The sequence below is a fragment of the Pleurodeles waltl genome, chromosome 6 (assembly GCF_031143425.1).
Source record: "Pleurodeles waltl isolate 20211129_DDA chromosome 6, aPleWal1.hap1.20221129, whole genome shotgun sequence".
In the NCBI taxonomy this organism is placed as follows: domain Eukaryota; kingdom Metazoa; phylum Chordata; class Amphibia; order Caudata; family Salamandridae; genus Pleurodeles; species Pleurodeles waltl.
In genome coordinates this window covers 965280593-965299649 of record NC_090445.1, presented here as the reverse complement: position 1 = coordinate 965299649, position 19057 = coordinate 965280593, and the positions used below count along the sequence as shown (strand labels likewise).

The following is a 19057-nucleotide window of genomic DNA, read 5'->3' as shown; positions in this document are numbered from 1 at the left end:
TTTGTTTTCCCAAACTCTTTTGTCCTATGTATATAATACATAAGAGCCCTTTTAATATTAAGAGTATGCAGAGCTCTTTCTGCCATAGAATCTGGTTGTGGAAAGAAAACTGGTCAATCCATTGTCTGACATGGAATCGTGAAACTACTTTTGATTTGTTCTTGACAATTATTTCTGTATGAATTTGAAAGAAGGTTCTTCCAAAGTTAAAGCTTGAAGCTCACAGACATGTGTAAGGGAAGTGATAGCGACTAAAAAGCTACTTTGCATAAGAGGAATTGTATGGAACAGGAGATAAGTGGCTCAAAAGGTGGAGCCATAGGCCTTGTGAGTACAATGTTAAGATTTCAAGACTGCGCTGGAAGAATTCTTGGAATTATTCTTTTGAGACCTTTCAGAAATGCTTTGAGAAATTGAATTTTAAACAAACATATGCTGTCTGTTTTGAAGATATGCAGCTATGGCTGCTAAATCTAAACAAATGGATGTGTAAGCTATTGTTGCTTTTTGTAAATGTAGGAAATTACAATGTCTTGTACTGTTTGCTTGAGCGGGTCAATGTTTTGCGTTTGACAATAGCAAACAAAACATTTCCATTTTGTTGCATAACATGGTCTAGTTGTGGGTTTGCATATTTGCTTAAGAACATCCATACATTGCTGCGTAACTCTAAATAACCAAATGCTATGACCTTAGGAGCCATATCGTTAGGTTGAGGGACCTAGGACTCTGATGTCTTATTTGACCTTGTGTAATGCAATCTGTATTTAGCCACCAATTCCATCTTGATCACGGACTCCATTTTGTGCTTCGCTTCAAATACCATCATGTCTGTGGCGCAGGTATTTTTGAGACCATTGCAGGTAAAAATGTTGTACAGGAGTGGTTTGAGTGGGTAGGTTTTGGTGGAAGTCCTTGCTTAGTGGTGGAGGACGAGCCTCTAAATGTAGATGGGTTTCCTCTTGCCTCCACAGGAACCTCTAAATTAACCTCTGGTGTTACGAGAGGTGGGCTTGGAGTTGGAAAACTGTTCCTGAAATAATCCCGTATGACAAAGTATCTCTGTGTGTTGGCTTGGAATGCTCCTATAGCTCTGGCAGTTTGATGGTTTTTAGTTAATTTTTCACGAGTGGTATCCACTTGTGACCAAATAAATGCTCTTTATCAAAGGGCATGTTAAAAACTGTCTGCTGTACCTCTTGTTTAAAGCCTGAGCATCTGAGCCAGGCATGTTGCCCAGGGATGCTGGTATTAACACTATGTGCTGCCGTATCAGCAGCACTGAGCGCATATCTAATGGAATTGTTCAAAATTGTTTGTCGCTCCGTTACAATTTCTACCCCTCTTTTACGATGTTCCTTTGGGAGGTATTGTAAAAGCTCCTCCATGGCATTCCAGTGAGATCTATCATACAATTGCATTAGCAATCTGCCAGTGATTGGCTGCTTGAACTGCCACATCTAATTTTTGCTTTATCAGGAGGAGGTATTTCTCCTGTTGATTGGCTATTAGCACTTTTGTGAGCAGTGGAGACAATAGCATCTCGAGGAATCTGTGCTTTTAGAAATAAAGGGTCAGTGGGTGCTGCCTGGTATTTTTTTAATTCCACCTTGGGGGGTGATAACCCTTGATTTAACAGGCTCTTTCAATAGTTTGTCTGCGTGACTCATGTGTTGCGCCAAAGGTGTAAAAAAAAAAATAATAATAAATCCTCCTCTATTGGATCTGTGTGCATATGTACATTGTGATATGCTGCTGCCCTGGCTGTAGACTGTTGATATGAAATAGAATCCTCAGGTGGTGAAGGTCTAGCAGGGTAGAGATCCTGATCATTAGGTGTAATAGGATTCGAATCATATGCATCCCATGGCTCTTGATCATCTAATGTATCCCCTAAATCATGAGCCCCACCAGGTGGTGAATTGGGTGGTGTGAACCCCAAAGGAAGGGGAGATGTTGGTGGAGGAGTAGGTTGTAGAAACGTAGGTGGAGAGGGTTGAGTAAGATAAAGGAGTCTTTTCTTTAGTAGTATTTTTTGGAGGCAGAGAAGAATCAAGAGCCTTTTGGAAAGTCAGTTTCCTCTTCAAAAGGGAAAGCAGGAGATGTTATAATCCACCCTGTTCCTGCTTAAATTCGAAGTTGGCGCTGACGAGCGTCCATAAATTCCAAAATTGGTTTGAACGGTGAAGGGGTGGTGGTTAGAGACTGTCCAGGATCACTGAAAGTCTAAGATTTTCGGTTCCGAAGTCTTTTGTGCTTGGGATATTTTTGGTGTTGAAACTGTGGATGGATGTTTTTTTCTCTTTTGGTGCCGAAGTAATCAGAACTAAAGTATTCAGCACCGAATCACTATGTATCTTCAGTCATGTTGGAGTAGAAGCAGAAGTATAAGTAGAGGTAGAGGTAGAGGTGCTGGAGGTCGATGCCGAAGATTTGTCATTTTTCTGTGCTGAGCCGGAAGGCGTGGCATCTGAATGAGTTTCTTGGCTCCAACCATGGCTGGAAACAAGGGGCGGACCGGTGATCTCTTTTGATGTTGTTTTGATCGATGGTCAAGTAGTCTTTTTATTCACGGTTTGCACTGACTGCAACAGTGGACTCTAAATGTCCGATTGAACATCAGAGTCAGAGTCTGGAAAGGAGAAGGTCTGCTCCAACTCCTCTTGTGCATGCTCATCGCTGAAGATATCCGGTGTGTCATCTGGAGTTCGAGATGCCATTTCCATCCAACAAGCTCTTCGATGTCTAAGTGTCTTTTCTGATCGAAAGGAACAGCAAGCAGGCCTGCTCGTTGTAGTCAGGGGAAAAACACAAATTACACACCTGGTGGTGGTCGGTGCGTGGAAATTGAAGGGCATAAAGGGCAAAACCAAAATGGAGTCTGTTCCATTAGGGCTGCATAGTTGGAAGCCACATGGACGATGAAGGCCCAAAGAGGGTCCTGAAATGGTCACGTCTGCCCCAAACAGCAGAAACTCGATTCCAGGTGTAAAATGTAACCAAAAGATGAAGTATGGAAGAATACGCGATCTAAACAATGCCGATGATGTATCGAGCCGAGAACTCAGAGCATGAGAAACGCACATCCCCACCAAAGGCGGAGAGAAACAATCTAACAAAGGACTCAATGCCTATGTGCAGTATTATCAAGAGGAGTCACTCGATCCTGTGACTCAAAAAAGCTTTGAAGAAAAACAAGTTGTACTACTCTAAACCCAACACCAGATGGCGAGCTTATGCATAGCATGTGTATCCACAGCTTCACATGCCATGGGAAACACCCTTCTTCCACCCCCCGCCAAGATAATGTACTACACAATGATTTGGAAACACAAAGTGAAACTGATCACTGTATATACACCACATTGGTCTTAATACAGTACAAATCTACACTGGCATCAGAGTGCTATACATCAAGGACTTTACACATTTGCCTTCCACACAGAGTATACACTTAAAATATTGTGCATCACATTTCACACACTTTCACAATTTCTAGGAACAAGATTAAGGACCTCATTTCAAGGCTGGAGGTCCAAGCACCACCAGCCTCGCAGTGATGGTCAGACCACCGCAACTGTGGCAGTTCAACTGCCACATTACAACTTTGTCAGGCGGACCCGCCAGGGGACCACAGTCTCCACTGGGAACGTGGTTACTGATGGGTAGACGGGGGCCAGAGTTGTAATCTGCCACAGCGGCGCTGAACTCAGCGCTGCCGAGCTATTTACAACTCAGCTTTCCACCATCCTTTCCATGGCGGGGTCTACGCCATGGAAAGGCTGGCAGAAAGCCAGTGCAGGGGGCAACAAGGATGCCCCTGTACTGCCCATACCATGGGCAGTGCAGCTCAACCCAACCCACCACCATCGGAATACAAACTGTCTGATTTGAAGACAGTTTGCATTCTGATGGTGCTGATGTGCTACACCATAACACTGTTCCCACCAGGACCTTGTAATACAGTGTTTTGTAATATAGTCAGGGTGCACCATGGTGGTGGGGCCCTCCCTGCAAGTTTGGCAGTCAGCTTGTCCAACCACCAAACTCATGAGGCCCTAAATGATTTTACAAGAATCACACAAGTCACACTTAAGTGACAGAGGAGTGGCTTGGAACCCCGGTCTCTTGATTTAAATGACAATTTAGCCGCTAGACCAAATCTCCTCCCCAAACAGTAGCCTAAATACTAAGTTCGTAGATTGCATTCCATTCCATGGCACAGCACATGAGCACACATCCGCAAAAAATGCTGCATATATTGATAAGCTTTTTTTTTTTTTTAAATTTAGCACTTACCAGATTTATCTTCTGAAATTTCAAATTCAGCACCAGCAGATCCAAGTAGAGAAGCCCCATGTTTTAGCAGTCGAGATATATCAAACCTGCTAAAGCTTAGGCGATCGGTGGAAATGGAATCATCCAAAGAACATTCTGATCCAGCTTCTATAGGTAAAAACAAAATATTTTTCTTCAAATAAAATGCAGACAGCTAGATGAGCAATACTAGAGGTATTTTACTTTGCACATACCCTGCTTAAGACCTACTCTCCCACAAAGTCCGCCTAATCACATCAGATGATGAAACTCATCTCCTGGCTCTGTAAAAGATGTGCTTTAGAGCAGTGATTTTAACAAGAATCTAATCGAAGTACTAAATAAAAAAACACCAGTTTTGCCATAAAGCTTCAGTTCAGTGGAACCAGTCTGGAGAAAAGTGTACAGCGAAAATGTACATAAAATAAGATTAAAAATGCATAGAGTTAATTAGGGAAGAATGGCATAATATGCTTAAAGTGGGATCTAAATTCTTCTTTGCACCAACTACTAAATGTGTTCATGCACTTCAAAGCATGTGTCAACTAGGGTTGTGGTCCACCGAGTGTCCTCTGCAGTTTTTAAGAGGTAGTGTATATAATATCAATCTAACATTTTCACCACCTGTTTTGTTAATACCAGATTCTACAGAACAGCTCAGGTTCATAAACAATGGAAGTGTACTCATAAGAAGAATGCTCATTAACAACTAATATACAGGAATCCTAAATATAATCACTTCAGTTGTTCAGGTTATATGGAAATTCTCTGAAGGCCAGCTTATGTTTTCTTCAGCATAGCATAGGCTTTAAATTCTTATTGGCAAGATTGACAAAGCAAGCACTGGCAAACCCAATAGCTGCTTGCTTTTTAAAGCAGAGTGTTGCTGCCTTAGCTTTGCCAATGTCCAACCCACACCCACATGCCGGCAGGTACAAAGAGCTACAATTAAAACCAATTTTTTGCTGCTGCACAGTACTTTTTTTTAATCTTTACCATTCTGAAAACAAACAGCATATTGCAATGGTAAAGTTTAAAGAACATGCATCAAACCATTTTGGCACAATTTACTTTACTGTTCAAATATGAGTGATGGTGAATGGGAAAACGAGTAGCACTTCGTTAATGTTTTTTCTGGGGGGTGGGGAGGTTGTACTACTTTTTATGGTGTTCATAGGTGTTAAAAGCCGTGGGCTGATACCAACATTCAAGTTAGCCAACGCTAAACTCAGACGAACCACAGTAGTCAATTGCTTAAAGAGGCTATACAAAAGTTCCATTCTGTATAGGTGTGCGTGGGATGGGAGAACAAGTTCTACCCAGACAGCTAATTCAGTCTATAGGGGAAGCATTAGAAGTCATACAGATACCCTCGTAAACATACTGCAATGCATAAGTGAAACTGAAGAATGGGAATTCACCAACATTTTCAGTAGTACACATAGAAAGCTGTGGAAGTCCAGCTAACAAGGCCTACTACTGGGTATGTCATGTGACAGCCGATATTTCCTGAATGCAAAATAAGGTTTAACTATTGACGAAATACAGCCTAATGTGAAAAAGCACAAGCTTTACCCTCCATGAGAAAATCAAATGTTACCCCCATGATCCTAGAGGGAATTCTCATCTTCCTACAATGGAAGCGAAATCAATCCAGCCATTTTGCTGGACTAAATCGCTGCCATTTCCAGGGTACGCATTCACAAACGTTTGGCTAACCATGACTACAAGCTCCACAACACCACTCCTTGTGGGGGAGGGGGGTGTTGCAAATGCATGATTATGTGTTGTGGCATACAACTACACAGTAGTAAAACATATCTGACAAGTGTCCTTTTGAGGATAGTTGTTAGATGTTAAAATGTAAGCTCTCAGCTGTAACCACAATGGTGAATCAGGGCCCATCTGTTCCGGAATGCTCCCAGAAATCCTAGTGAGTGAATGAGACAAAATCCTTCACATAAACTGCAGAAGGTTTAGCACGTTGAACTGAAAATGCCCTTGGTCTACAGTAAATCAGAGGATGATTCATTTTTAAGAGAATGGTACTTGTGCCACATTGTAGCAGAAGGATGACAGGCTGACTTGTTGTCATTCGGATTGTGTGCGACCATGGTTTGGTGGACATTTTCCCTAGGTCTTGGAGTGGAGTCTTTGGGATACGAATATAGGAGAATCATTCTGCTTGCCATCTCTCTGGCAGAGGTGCATTCCTCCAACATCCCCTTTCCTAGGGGCTACTTCTAATCTTGGATTAGTAATGACACACATTCTGGATTTTCCTAGGATCGTAGAGGTTCGTTGTTTTGTAACATTTTGGATGGAGTACAATAGCCAAATGTGACTGCATTTAGCATACTTTGAGGTGGTTAGAGTCCATCTCTGAAGAATCACCACAGCAGCAAATCAATCAATCAATAGAAGATATGACAAAATTGCATAACTGCTTTTTGGATGTGGACCCTTCTAACTGTTCCACCTCTAGATCTTTGGGAGAGTTCAAAACCCCAGAGAAGCAATCATTAACTAGACTTCCATTAGGAACCCTGCTCTTGCTGACAAGTCCTTTAGTTGGGGTCTGTTAGACCCCATTTATTTTCTCTGCTGATAGTAAATAGCCAAAGCTCTCATTAATCTAAAATACAGTTTCCTTAATCTTTTGAAAACCAGATTGATACTTCAGATGATTTATGTGTTTAAGACCTGTTGCGTTTCTGTGCCTAACCTTCCGGCAGAACGTTTCCAAATTATGAACATGGCCTTAGCTCTAGTTAAATGGCCCTCTGTATATAGGATGTTTGCAGTGGATTAAGGCAAGTCTTCTATTTGCCACTGCTGTTCCTTCAGTTGGTAGGTGGATGGCCACAATTCCAATCCTATTACTGCCTTATGTCATAACATGCCAGGTCCATTCGGCAGAGAATATCATGGTATATGCCACTGTTGTGGTAGTTTAACAATATAATCCAATTGCATATCTCAAAAACTATACATTTCTCTCATTATAAAACATACAAAAGGAAAGTGACTCTCAAACATAAGCAATCAGTTAATCCACAAAGGAGGATTACTGAAACTCTCATAGTACTACAATCACACAACTCAAAGGTTTAGAGCAAATAGGAATAATTGAGCCAGCAATGTACCCCACAACACAAGCACTGAGGTTTCACAGCATAACATTAGTATTACAGGTGTTCTTACACCCTTGGACAGGTGACTAACTATTTTGCCTCAAAGGGTACTGCCAGTTGGAGGAAGAAATGTCCCCCCTACTGTGTATCACTTGTAAAGCAGAGAATTGCCAGGATTTTCCAGAACAGTGGAGTGTGTAGTAGTATATGTGGTGCAGATCCTATTTTAAGTTGTACCAATAAGAAATCCTTACTGGGTCGCCACCACTCTCTGGCACCTTAGAGCTTCTCCCAGTCCAAACTCATACTTTCATCTTAAGGCGGCGGTGGCAATTCCTGGACTTAATGCTAGTTCTGTCACAATCACAGAATGATTCCCAAAGAGGAGGGTCATGTGGTGCATACTAACATATTGTATCCCTTGATAGAGCCACTGGTTGATAAATATAAAGCAGCCACTTGTAACGTTTTGCTAAGGCACCAACAACCATGCCTAACAGTCTTAGTGTTCTCTCGCTGTCAACCTGAATGAATATCCCAGAAAGAGGGTAATGGAGAATCAAGCCTCTAAGTGGACAGGACCACACACTGGGAAGGGAGGAGACACTAAAAAAGGCAACGTGAACAAACAGATCAAAGAAAAAGATATTCGACCTCTGTGATCACAAAAGCCATGAAAGGAGAAAAAAAAAAAAAAGGGAAGAATCAAGAGGACTGCAAGAAGGATTTCACAGAAGGCCAAGCATTTGCAATAGATCTTGCATTTGAGAGAGTCCGAGCTATTGGCGTTGTAAATGGCAATGTCTTTTACCTATGTGTTATGATTTGGAGTGTAGTAGTTGTATGCCAGGTGCCACAACAAACCTCCTAGGCCTGTCGCTGCAGGAAAGAGAACACAACAAGGCCACCAACTTGGGAGTGTTTTTGCCTCATTCTTATAGGCTTGCTGTGATATATACAGGAATCCAAGGGTGATGGGTAAACTCTGCCTGTGACAGCGACTGTTGGGGGTATTTGAAGTTGTTGGGGGGGATCTTCAAACAGGAAGCAGTGCTATTTGAGCACTGTTTTAGACAGTGCTTGCCGAAGTTGCATCTGCAAGGTTGCAGTAGTTGTCAGAGGACTGTCAAAGCCATGAAACCAGTGAATTCAGAGGAGTTAGTGATGGAGTTTGCTCCACTTTTGTGCCCTATGATATGCTTGCGTTACTTCTTTGCGCTACAGTGTTAGGAAAATGGCTGCTTCTACTAACTGAACTCTATTTGAAGAGGCCCAATTTACATCCAAAGGCTAGATGTTTCTGATATCAAGCTTGAGGCCATGAAGTGCTTGGGTTTGGAGTCACAGTTCCTTTTCCACCATTTTGGAGACAACACCTTTTGCAATCTTCTTGTCTGGAACTAAACTATGTGTGTGGTTGGTGACTCTACGAAGGTTATCGAGAGCATGTGCAATCCCCTTGTATTAAGTTCGACTCAAGTCAGTTGGTCGATGCACCTACTGCAGAGGTCTTGACTGAACAAGAATGTCACAGATTACAATCCTGGCATAGCTTTTTCACCTCTTCATCTCTGCAACATTGAAACAAATGAATTCTAGCGATTTTGATAAGAATGGCACCTGCTTTGCAGCGCTATGAAACGGCAGAACCTGTCTTAGCAAGCGCTATATATAAAAAAAAATATCTATAACATTATAAAAATAAACACACAAGCAATTTATTCCCAGACTGCCCTAACACACACCAAAGAACCCTAGGGGAGAGGATGTGGCGTAAAGGCCAGAGCTGCCAATCTTGGAGCTGGGGAGAAGGGGGGGGGGGGGGTTACACAGCTCGAGGCTGAGCTGGCTCAACATCCTTCGCTTCTGGGCCAATCACGTAATCTTCCCTTGCTACAAAAAATAAATAAAAAGAAAATGAATGTGTTCTTGTGTAATGTAACCAGTGTGCACGTAAAGCACTGTAATACCTTGGTATTGAGTTTGCGCTATAAAAAAACTGCAAAAAAAAAAAAAAAAAGAGAAACTGTAGATATCACAAAGAAACAGCAAGATGCCCAAAAATAAGAAAGATACAGCTGCACGAGTAGTTCCACACTAAGGTATCTCGCTGATTGTGCAATAATCCATGTAAAAGGTCAGACTCTAAGGTGGTAACAAACCAGTCTCAAGGCAGGACAAAGCATTTACCAACGACATCAAGGGATTTTTGAAAGGCAGGCCCAGGAACTGATGAAAGTGATGGGCGTGGTTAAACTTAACCAGAATAAATTACAACATGACGAGAAGAGCAGTGCATGCGCGCGGCTATGCTCAACCTAACAAGGAAGCACCAGTTATCAGCAAAGGATGTCAAAGGGTAATGACAATGGATTTGCACAATCCTTTGAAGAAGGGGTAAGTCCATAATAAGAATATTAAACAATGTTGAAGTGTTTCTAAAGGAAGTGGAGGAAATAACGGTAAAAGTTAATAGTAATGGGACAGTCACCATTGAGGCCTGGTAATTTGCTGTTGACTAATAATAATCTTGGAGGGGAGCAGGCCCCTAAAGAAAAAGGGTAGCAGTAAAGACAATTCCACTCGAACGTCAATAAGGGTATTTATTCCCTGTACCTGGCTCACATGAGCCAAGCTAAATTAAAGGCCAGTCCGAGCCATAAAGGGAGAAACACCCATCAAGCCCAAGGAATGGTAAGGACCAAATGATTTGATAAAAACAAAAGGAAAAGACAGAGCCACTGCCTAGAGGGATTAGCAATGATAATGTACTTTGAGATACCCAAATCAAAGGAAGACCTCTCTAAACTAAAAATTATCGAAGTTCAGGCAGTAATTCTGTTGGAGATAGTGTTATTAATGTAGATAAAAACAAAAAGATCAGGAAAGACTTAAGTCCGGTAGCAACAGTAACTGAAAAATGTAAGCACAGGACTGGTAATAGTGAGATACTGGAAGCCATAATGCAATTACTAACAAACTCTTTGTGGTTTAAGTTCACAGGCCCTCAAACAGGAGTACTAAAGCAGTAGAGAAGTAGTTAACTGCCCTACTAAAGGGCATAGAATAGACTCCCAGACAGCAGCCGTATCCTAGTGGGAGACTAACGCAAAAATAAAAGTAGAAGAAAGAAAAGACTTCAGTAATTAGACATTGGAAAAAAAAAGCCTTGGAATTCCTCCTCAGTCTCTTAAGCAAGAGAAAAGGAAACAGGAGGGGGGAAGATAGGTAGCATTTTCAAAGGCTTCAATCCAACAATGATAAATTGTAGAATATGGGGTGACCAACCAGCAAAGGATACGTTTAACAACTAAAGGTCAACATCACTGGCAGATTATGCTGTGATCTCATCCTTCAATTTTCCAATGGGCAAAAGACTTTGGAGTAAGACCAGTATAGGAGTGATTATTACCTATGTATTCTCCTAGATCTTAAGAAAACATCCTGGCATGACGGTCTGGTCTACATGATTAAGTCGACAAACACTTAATAGATAACACATCACTATACAACTCTGAGAAATAAGACGAAAAATGGTTAATATACAAACATAAATAAACAAATTAGACAGGAGGCAAACCATTACACGAAGGGATGAACCTGAGGAGGTATTTTTCATGTATGCAATATCTAGGAAGAAAAAAAAAAAAAAAAAAAACCATAAGCAAAGCCTTCATACAAACGCGAAATTAACTCCAACGCAAAGCTATGATAAAATATAGAAAAGAAAATCAAGAGCTGAATGAGTGGACAAAGGAAAATAAAAAAATTAAATTGATGTAACCAAGTAATAGTTGCCCTATGGAGTGAGGCATGACAGGAAAATAAGTGGGTGCTGTGAAGTGGAGGGAGGGAGGGGGGGGGGGGGGGGGGGGGAGAAGAAAGGAAAAAAAAAAGTGTAACACCACCAAATGGTTTGCGGTAGGGTTGTATCCTGGATTCACTCTACACATCAGATATCCAAGGCTCTGGTGATATTTTGCACATTTCCACCCTAATTGGCCATTCCCAATCTTTACCTGGCAAACACTGTGCAGCTAGATCCTATTCATGTCGGTCTACAGAGGCAAACTAATGGATTAAAAAAAATATTGCACTGACAATGACTCCGCAGTGAATATAGAAAAAAACTAAATGGTTACACCAGAAGACGTAGTTTTGCAGCTTTATCAATTTTCTGGATTCACATACATAACATTAGTCTGCCATCTAGTAGCTGGGTCAGGATTCATTTTGTTATTCCCATTCCCTTTTTTCTCCCCCTCTAGTGTCTGTAGACATGTGCTATGTCAGTCCTCCTGCGACAAGTGCACCCCAGAAGACCCAGTGCATAAATCGCCATTTTAGGATTCTCGCCGCCCCCTTTTTAAAGGGACTCCTTCTGACCTTGATGGCTTTTATTGTGTATGTTCTTGTCTTACCTTATTTTCTGGGGAGGTGGTGGGTTGCATGTGAATACAAAAATTCTTCAAGTTGTAAAACTTCTGGTAAATAACCTTTTGTTTTGCAGCATGAAACTTTCAGCATTCACATGATGTGCATTGACTTTGTAACACTGTCACAGGACGCTCTTAGAAGTGGTGTTAAATGAAGGCTGAGCTTGTGACCAGACGCTTCAGTATTCTGTCCCACTCATTCTTTATTTCTACGCAATAGTGTTTCATGAAGTTGTGAACTGATGACCATGATGACATATGTAGTTTATGGGCATGTTTGCAAGAAAGGCCTGGAGTGGCTTCTTTCTTTCTTGTGGAGTGTGCTCTGGGTCTTGCCTCCAAGGAAAGGCCTCATTTAGGGTAGCATAACTGGACTTTTTACAATCCATCTTGCAATGGTGTCCTTCGTTACTGGTGAGCCCCTGGTCAGGTTGGCAAATGACAGGAAGAGCTGGCTTCCCATTCTGATCTCCTTTGTCCTTTCTAGGTAGGAAACTAGAACTCTCCGTGTCTAGCATGTGTAGCACCCTCTCAGCTTGAATTTTAGGTTGTTAGAAGAATTCTAGCAATGGGATAGTCTGATTCATGAAGAACTGTGATATGATCTTTGAGAGGAAACATTGGGTGGCCTCCATTCACAGGGAACAAGTCCTAAAAAATGGGGGCAGGAGAGTGGGGGTGGAAGTAACCAGTATACAAACACCATGGTGTTTGGCATCACGACCCATGAGCTCACAGGAATTGACACTGTAAAAAGTGACATCAGATCTTAAGACATCCCACATATGCTTAGGCAGTGTATAAGGAGTACATATGAGTGCATTACGAGATTTAACAAATATGGTCAGTACATAAGTCTGACTTGAGTTCCCTGACTGAAGCAATTAACAAGCTCAAATGTGGATGATGTTTGGTGACTAACTCCAACAGACAAGCCATTAAGTGCTACACGCTAGGTAAACTAAGCATGACATCATGAACAAAGTACAGTTTGTGCAATGCATCAAAAATGTTAAGGCTAATTGCGAACTTTGAACATTATCAAAATAAATGCAGGTTGAACACTGCACTTGGTATTCTAAGCATGGAAAGCAATATTCCCTATGAAAGAAGGTATTACTGAATAGTCTGCACATATTAATTCAGATATCATGGGCCATGCTATACTGCCACACAATGTTTAACCATAAGAAATTAGTAATTAGTGAGACATCACTGAATCCCAAACATGTGGGTTACAAACTCACTTAAAAATGCCATCTGTTGGACATCCTACTGTTCATCTGTTGTGATGGACTGTAGGATCTACCGCCATAGACCTCTACATGGCGATGAGCAGTCAACCATCTGTTAACATATAGCAATGGACTCCAAAAAGGCTGAGGAGAGCTCATGAGAGCTATGAACATTGGAGAAGCAAGGCATGCAATACAAAGACTGTTTTGTAAGAGTGACTTTATCAAGTTCATGGTGCAGAGGCCTCTTTAGCAGTCGCTGGCAGTTTTTACTGCCCTCAAAACAGAACATAATTGTTCTGTAATCTCACTCCCAACATGGTCTCTGAAATGTTGAATAAGGTTTTATAATTAGGGGAGAGTCTCCTACATAGAGATTAGCAAAAACGATAAAACACTCAAAATTACTCTTGAGCATTTGTTTGAGGGGCCTGCTAGGAGGTTGTTTCCTGCAGTTGTTAGTGTATCCTGGGTTCTTAGGTAAATGGACAGCTAGCACTTGCTGTGCATGCTATGTGGGCACAACTCCTTCAGATTTAACTACACCTTACAATGTTCTTTGGAGTTCTGCAGAGGGTGTCAGCCCAGGAGGTGAAGACTCCTAGTAGGAGCTCTTTCATCTGGATGCAGTTTTGAATGGCCCAGTCCAATATTTTAGGTACCTCTTTCAAGAGCTGTTGAGTGTATTCTTCCTTGCTTGTTAATGTAAAACATACTTGTAGGATATGCCCGAACGAATCAATACAGAGCAGTTATTTATTCTTCAAGGACCAAATAGAGGCCTAGTGCTCAGTGATATGCAGTTAGGTCTTGTTAGAACTGGGGTTTCTGGTTGTCAGAGTATGCACCCTGTAGAAGCAGGAACCACCACTCTAGTCAGGTTAAGCAAGATACACACTTGGAGACAACCTGTGCTCACCTTCTAGTAGCTTGGCACACAACTGTCAGGCTCATCTAAAAGAGGCAAAGTGTAAAGTATTTGTGCAACACACAGTGAAACAATGAAAAACACCACAAAAAGACTTCACACAAGTTTAGAAAAATAGACAATTTTAGAAATAAATAAAGATACAAAAAATAAAAAAAATCCAATAAGCAGAAGTTGAGAAGTTGAGATGAATATAAAGAGTTTTAGTGATTAGAAGCAAACAGAGCTTTAGGGGTTACTTTAGGTCATGCTGGACCAAGGCAAAGTCAAAGTTCAGGCTTACCTCGATGGAGCGCAGGCTAGCTTTAGGCCCACATAGGCCCTAGTGAACAAAGTACTTTCCCTGGTCACAACACCAATATGAGTCAAATGGGTCCTCACAGGGATGGTGATGAGTCCCCTCTGTCCCACAAAGTGAAGATGATGCATTGGTGCCGTAGACAAGCAGTGGAACAGGGGTTTGCACTGGTTCTTATGTGTGATGCGCTGCTTTTCTCCATGCAGTCGAGGGATGTGACAATTTCTGGACTGCTGCAGCACCAATGCGCATTTCCAATGTGTTGGGCTTTCAAGGTGCTGCAGTGGTTCCAAGAGCAATGTGTGGATTCTGCTCCCACAACCAGGTCGATGCACCGGTTTTGCTACAGACAGACAGACAGGAGATATGACAATTTCCGTAGTGCAAGTATCTGGGTCCACTTCAAGTGAACCAGGCACAAGAGAAGGAGTAGAGACTTTGATATCGCCAGCAATAGGAGGCAAGCCAACAAGCCCTTGGAGATCACTTGGGGGGCAGAGTCTAGCTCTCCCTCAACAAGGTAAGGGAGCAGCAGGCCAGAACAGCAAACAAGCAGCCCTTCCAGGTCAGCAGTGTGACAGCCCTTGATGCAGCACAGCGGTTCATCTGACAGAATCCAGTTGTAGGCCCAGAAGGGTCTGATTTGGTGGGGGTAAGAGTCCCAGTACTTGTACCCAAATTTCCCATTATACTTGTGCACTTCAAAGACCCTTTTTTTGAAGTCACCCCACTTCACTTTTTCTCAGCCCTGGCTCCAGACTATCGCGGGAGGGGTGGGGGAAGAGACGTATTCAGCCATTTGTGTGGGGACCGGCACTGCCTATGCACCCCCTTCCAGCCAGGAAGAGCCATCAGAATGCAGATAAGCACTCAGACACACCTAATCTACCTTTGTGTGTGGCTGTCTAGAGGGAATGCATGACGTGTAGCTGTAACCCACCCCCAGACATGTATTAGAGACCGGCTACAGGCACAGAGCTTTAAGAGCAGATAAATGCCTATTTTCTAAGTGTGATCTTAAAAATAAAAAAAAAATAAAAAAAAAATAAAAAAATACATGTTAAATTCTCTTTACTGGTAAAGTCAGATTTATCATTACCATTCCAATAATATGAAATGACAGCTTTCTAATCAGCAATTCCAACGAAAGTGTATCAAAGAATTCCCAAGGTCAACCTATGAGAGACGTAGGCCTCACAGTATGGAAAAACACATTTGAGAGTTTTTGACTAATAGGATATGTAAAACTTTTAAAGTACATGTCCTACCTTTTAGGTACATAGCACTCTACCCTATGGGCTACCTGGGGCCTACTTTAGAGGATGACCAGTGTAATAAAAGGGGAGTTTATGGCTTGGGAAGGTGTTTTAAATGCCAAGTCAAAGTGGAATTCAAAATGTTCCTAGACGATCTGGAGTGGCAGGCACGAGACACGTTTAAAGGGCTATTTCAGTGGGTGGCACAATCAGTGCTGCAGACCCACTAGTAGCATTTAATTTACAGGCCCTTTGTATACTGTATATCCATTTACAAGGTTTTTACAGGTAAATTAAATATGGCAATCGCGGACAAGCAAATGTCACCACATTTTAAGGCCAGAGCACAAACCACTTTAGCTGCGGTAAAGTGCACAGAGTCCTAAAGCAAACACAGCCAAGGTCAGAAAAAGAGGCGGAAGGCAAAGTGTTTGGGGTGACCCTTTGTAGAGGGACATTTTCCAACAGGGCTTTTCAAGTAATCACTTGGCTCACACTGCAAGCTCCTGCAAGTGAGCTTCCCAACCTTCTATGGAGTAGTCTGTAGTCCTACGCTGTGGTTGTCCTGCTGTATCCACCATAGTTAAGCTTCTTTCATTCTTTTTACCTTTATAAGGTCATTATGTGGTCCATGGACTTGAATCCGTTGTTTGTCGAGTTGCTCTTGAAAGGGTTTCCTGTGAAGGTAACAATGTGGGCTCAAAAGGATATAGGAGGATATCATCCAGAACAGCTTGAAGATACTACTGGTGATTGGTTTTCCCTTTTTATAATCTCTTGCCCATTTTCGTTAGACATTCCAGTACCTCTTTGGATGGAAAGGCTTTGTGTACCTCTGTATTTAGTACTACTCAAACAAATTTTATATTTTCTAAAGGGACTAAAGATGATTTTCCTTCATTTATAGTAAGCCCCAATATGCTAAATAGCTGTAAGCATTCCCTGTTCAAAATATTTGTGACTTTGCAGGACTTTCCTTTTACTAACCAACTGTCGAGGTATGGAAAAATTTGCTGGCCTTGCTTTCTAAGATGTGCTGCTACTGGAGCCCACGCTTGGTAAACATTCTCATGGCTGGCTCAAGTCTAAATAGTCATACTTTGGAACGGATAGTGGCGACCAGCCACCTCTAAATCCAGTATTTCTGGTGGATGGGATAAATTTGTATGTGAAAACGTGCCTTGTAGGTCTAGGAAGGTAATGCTGAGACAATGTGAGGAAATGTATAGTGTGGTTGTGCGACCTCACTCTATAAATACAATTGCCAATTCTCTGAAACCCTCCACTCAATCCGGGGCAGCTGTGACCCTGAGCAGCAAGGTTTGCACTGGAGAACAAGTGTAAAGTATTTAACAGCACCAAGGAATTTAAGCAGAAATAGACAAGACACTAAAGACATCCAACACCAATTCATAAAAATAGACTGCATTTTTATGTATTTTTACACACAACAATGAAAAAGATCCACCGGAGCGTTCCAGAGATATAGAATTTACCAGGTATAGTAAATCAATGTATTTCACGCAGCCAAAAACAAGCATTGGCAAATTCAGCAGATTTGGCACTTAGAAACTTCAATCAAAAGTTGGGCTACGTGTAAGGAGGTCATTTGGCGTCACTTTAGGTGACTAACTCCAGTCTGGACCCAGTCAGAGGGACTAGCCAAGTCCTCAAGAATAGTTACCTTAACAGGAGAAGCAATCCCCAGTCCGATCCAGGCACTTCTGCTGCAGGGTTGTGGCTTTTTTTTTTTTTTTTTTTCTAATTTTAAAAATGGTAGCGGTCCTGATCAATTCCAAAATATACAGCTGGTATGCTTTTGTTGTTTGCACATCCCAAACAATCTCACAATTTTTAGGGGTACTGGTGTATATAGAACACTGCTCAATAGGTGCCATTCTGGTGAGCACACCCAGCCACCTAGGGGGTAAATGCAAAACTGGTAGAAAAAAAAAAACAGTTAGGCCAATCAGTCCATCAAGATCACCAAGGCACACAATGAATGTCCAAAGAAAACATGTCTGCTCCAAGTACACAGAACACTCCAACAAGTCTTGTATAAACATTTGTGATTTGTTCTCCTAGATAGCTCATCCATTGAGATTGTGCAGCCAAGTGTTTTGTCATCATGACTTTTTCCAAGGCTTCAAAGAAATTATACACAGTATTGCAATAAATATACCAACAGGGATACATAATTATCAATTTGATGCATACAAACACATTCTATCACCTCATCTGTGAGTCAACCCCCTATCACAAGTAATGCACACCAAAAGGGTAGTAATCCTCCACGTGCCACCAAAATAGTCCCCCGATTAGAAGCGCATGTGAATTTCCATATTTCAAAAAGCAAGCCATTGTGATCACACTAGATCCAAGAATCCAAAAAGAATCACCAAGTGCCAAGGCGACTTAGACTTTGGGCTACCAACTTATCCAAGCAGACTTCTCAGTTTAGTAGCATAGAAACACAACAGCTGAATGTCAGTCGGCTGGCCCTTGGAGTCAGACTACGCTGGGCTCGGGAGACTGCTTCTCCGTTAGTAGGACACAGACAGTCCCTCTTTTCGCTAGCCCCAGGTGCAATCCTCAACAGTGCAGCCTTCCTTTCTTGTTTCCCCCCCCCCAGTGCAGCAGGGTAGTCCTTCTGTCCTCCCTACAAGTCAGTTGAGCCCAGAGATTGGGGTGCCAGGGCTGCCCTCTTTATGTTTGACAAATGCCCCAGGGCAAGGATGCGGTTGGTTGCCAATGGGATACCCGTTTTTTTTCCCACCTGGAGACCACTTCCTGTGCTATGCAGTGCCTGGCTATCCCAGGATGCACCATTCTACCCACTCTCAAGATGGCGAGACCCATCTCCTGTTTGGTGGCCCTCACTAGCCCACTCCTGGGGTGTGGCTACCTCACGGCTACACGCCCCAGGGTTAACCATTATGGTAACGGGTTTCCCCCTCTGCTTCCCATGCCAGCCTATCTGCCAAACAATGGGGCAGCCCTCCATCCTAGTGCTAAACATTTTCCCTTCAAAGGCAGCTTTCCCTTTAATCTTGTTTCTGGGGCGGACACCCATGTGGCTTCCTTCAGGAGGGAGGTAACTGTTCCCCTTCCGGAGACTCATCAGCATGTCTCCTCACAAGGAGGAGAAAGATGTCTAGAGGAACAGGCTCCATGTGTGCTTGCTAAGGCACACGACGTGAAGGCAACAAAGTGTCAGATTTGTACAAGCTGCACACTGCAACAAGTTAGGTTAATTTTGATTGGAGATTTAATTCTAGCTTAATGTAGAAAGTTATTTACTACTTTGAAATGCCCACTTTGGCCGCACCGATCAGGAGTTAGCACAGTTGAAGGGGTCAAGGTGTAATCCTGTACTTGGCAATTCGGCAACCAAGCCTTTCCACAGTAAAAATGCCTGTTTCGCCTTTTTACTGCCAGAACATATAAGCTATA

General features: G+C 42.3%; 1 protein-coding gene across 2 annotated transcripts in view; it reads right to left on the bottom strand.

Annotated features, from left to right (window-relative positions):
• The window catches only part of BTAF1 (B-TFIID TATA-box binding protein associated factor 1), a 927996-nt gene that overhangs the window by 845367 nt on the left and 63572 nt on the right, over positions 1 to 19057 (bottom strand). For both annotated transcript variants that reach the window (XM_069239796.1, XM_069239795.1), the window contains exon 4: positions 4300 to 4446. In XM_069239796.1, coding sequence (XP_069095897.1) covers positions 4300 to 4446 — 147 coding nt within the window. The remainder of the gene's footprint in view (positions 1 to 4299; positions 4447 to 19057) is intronic.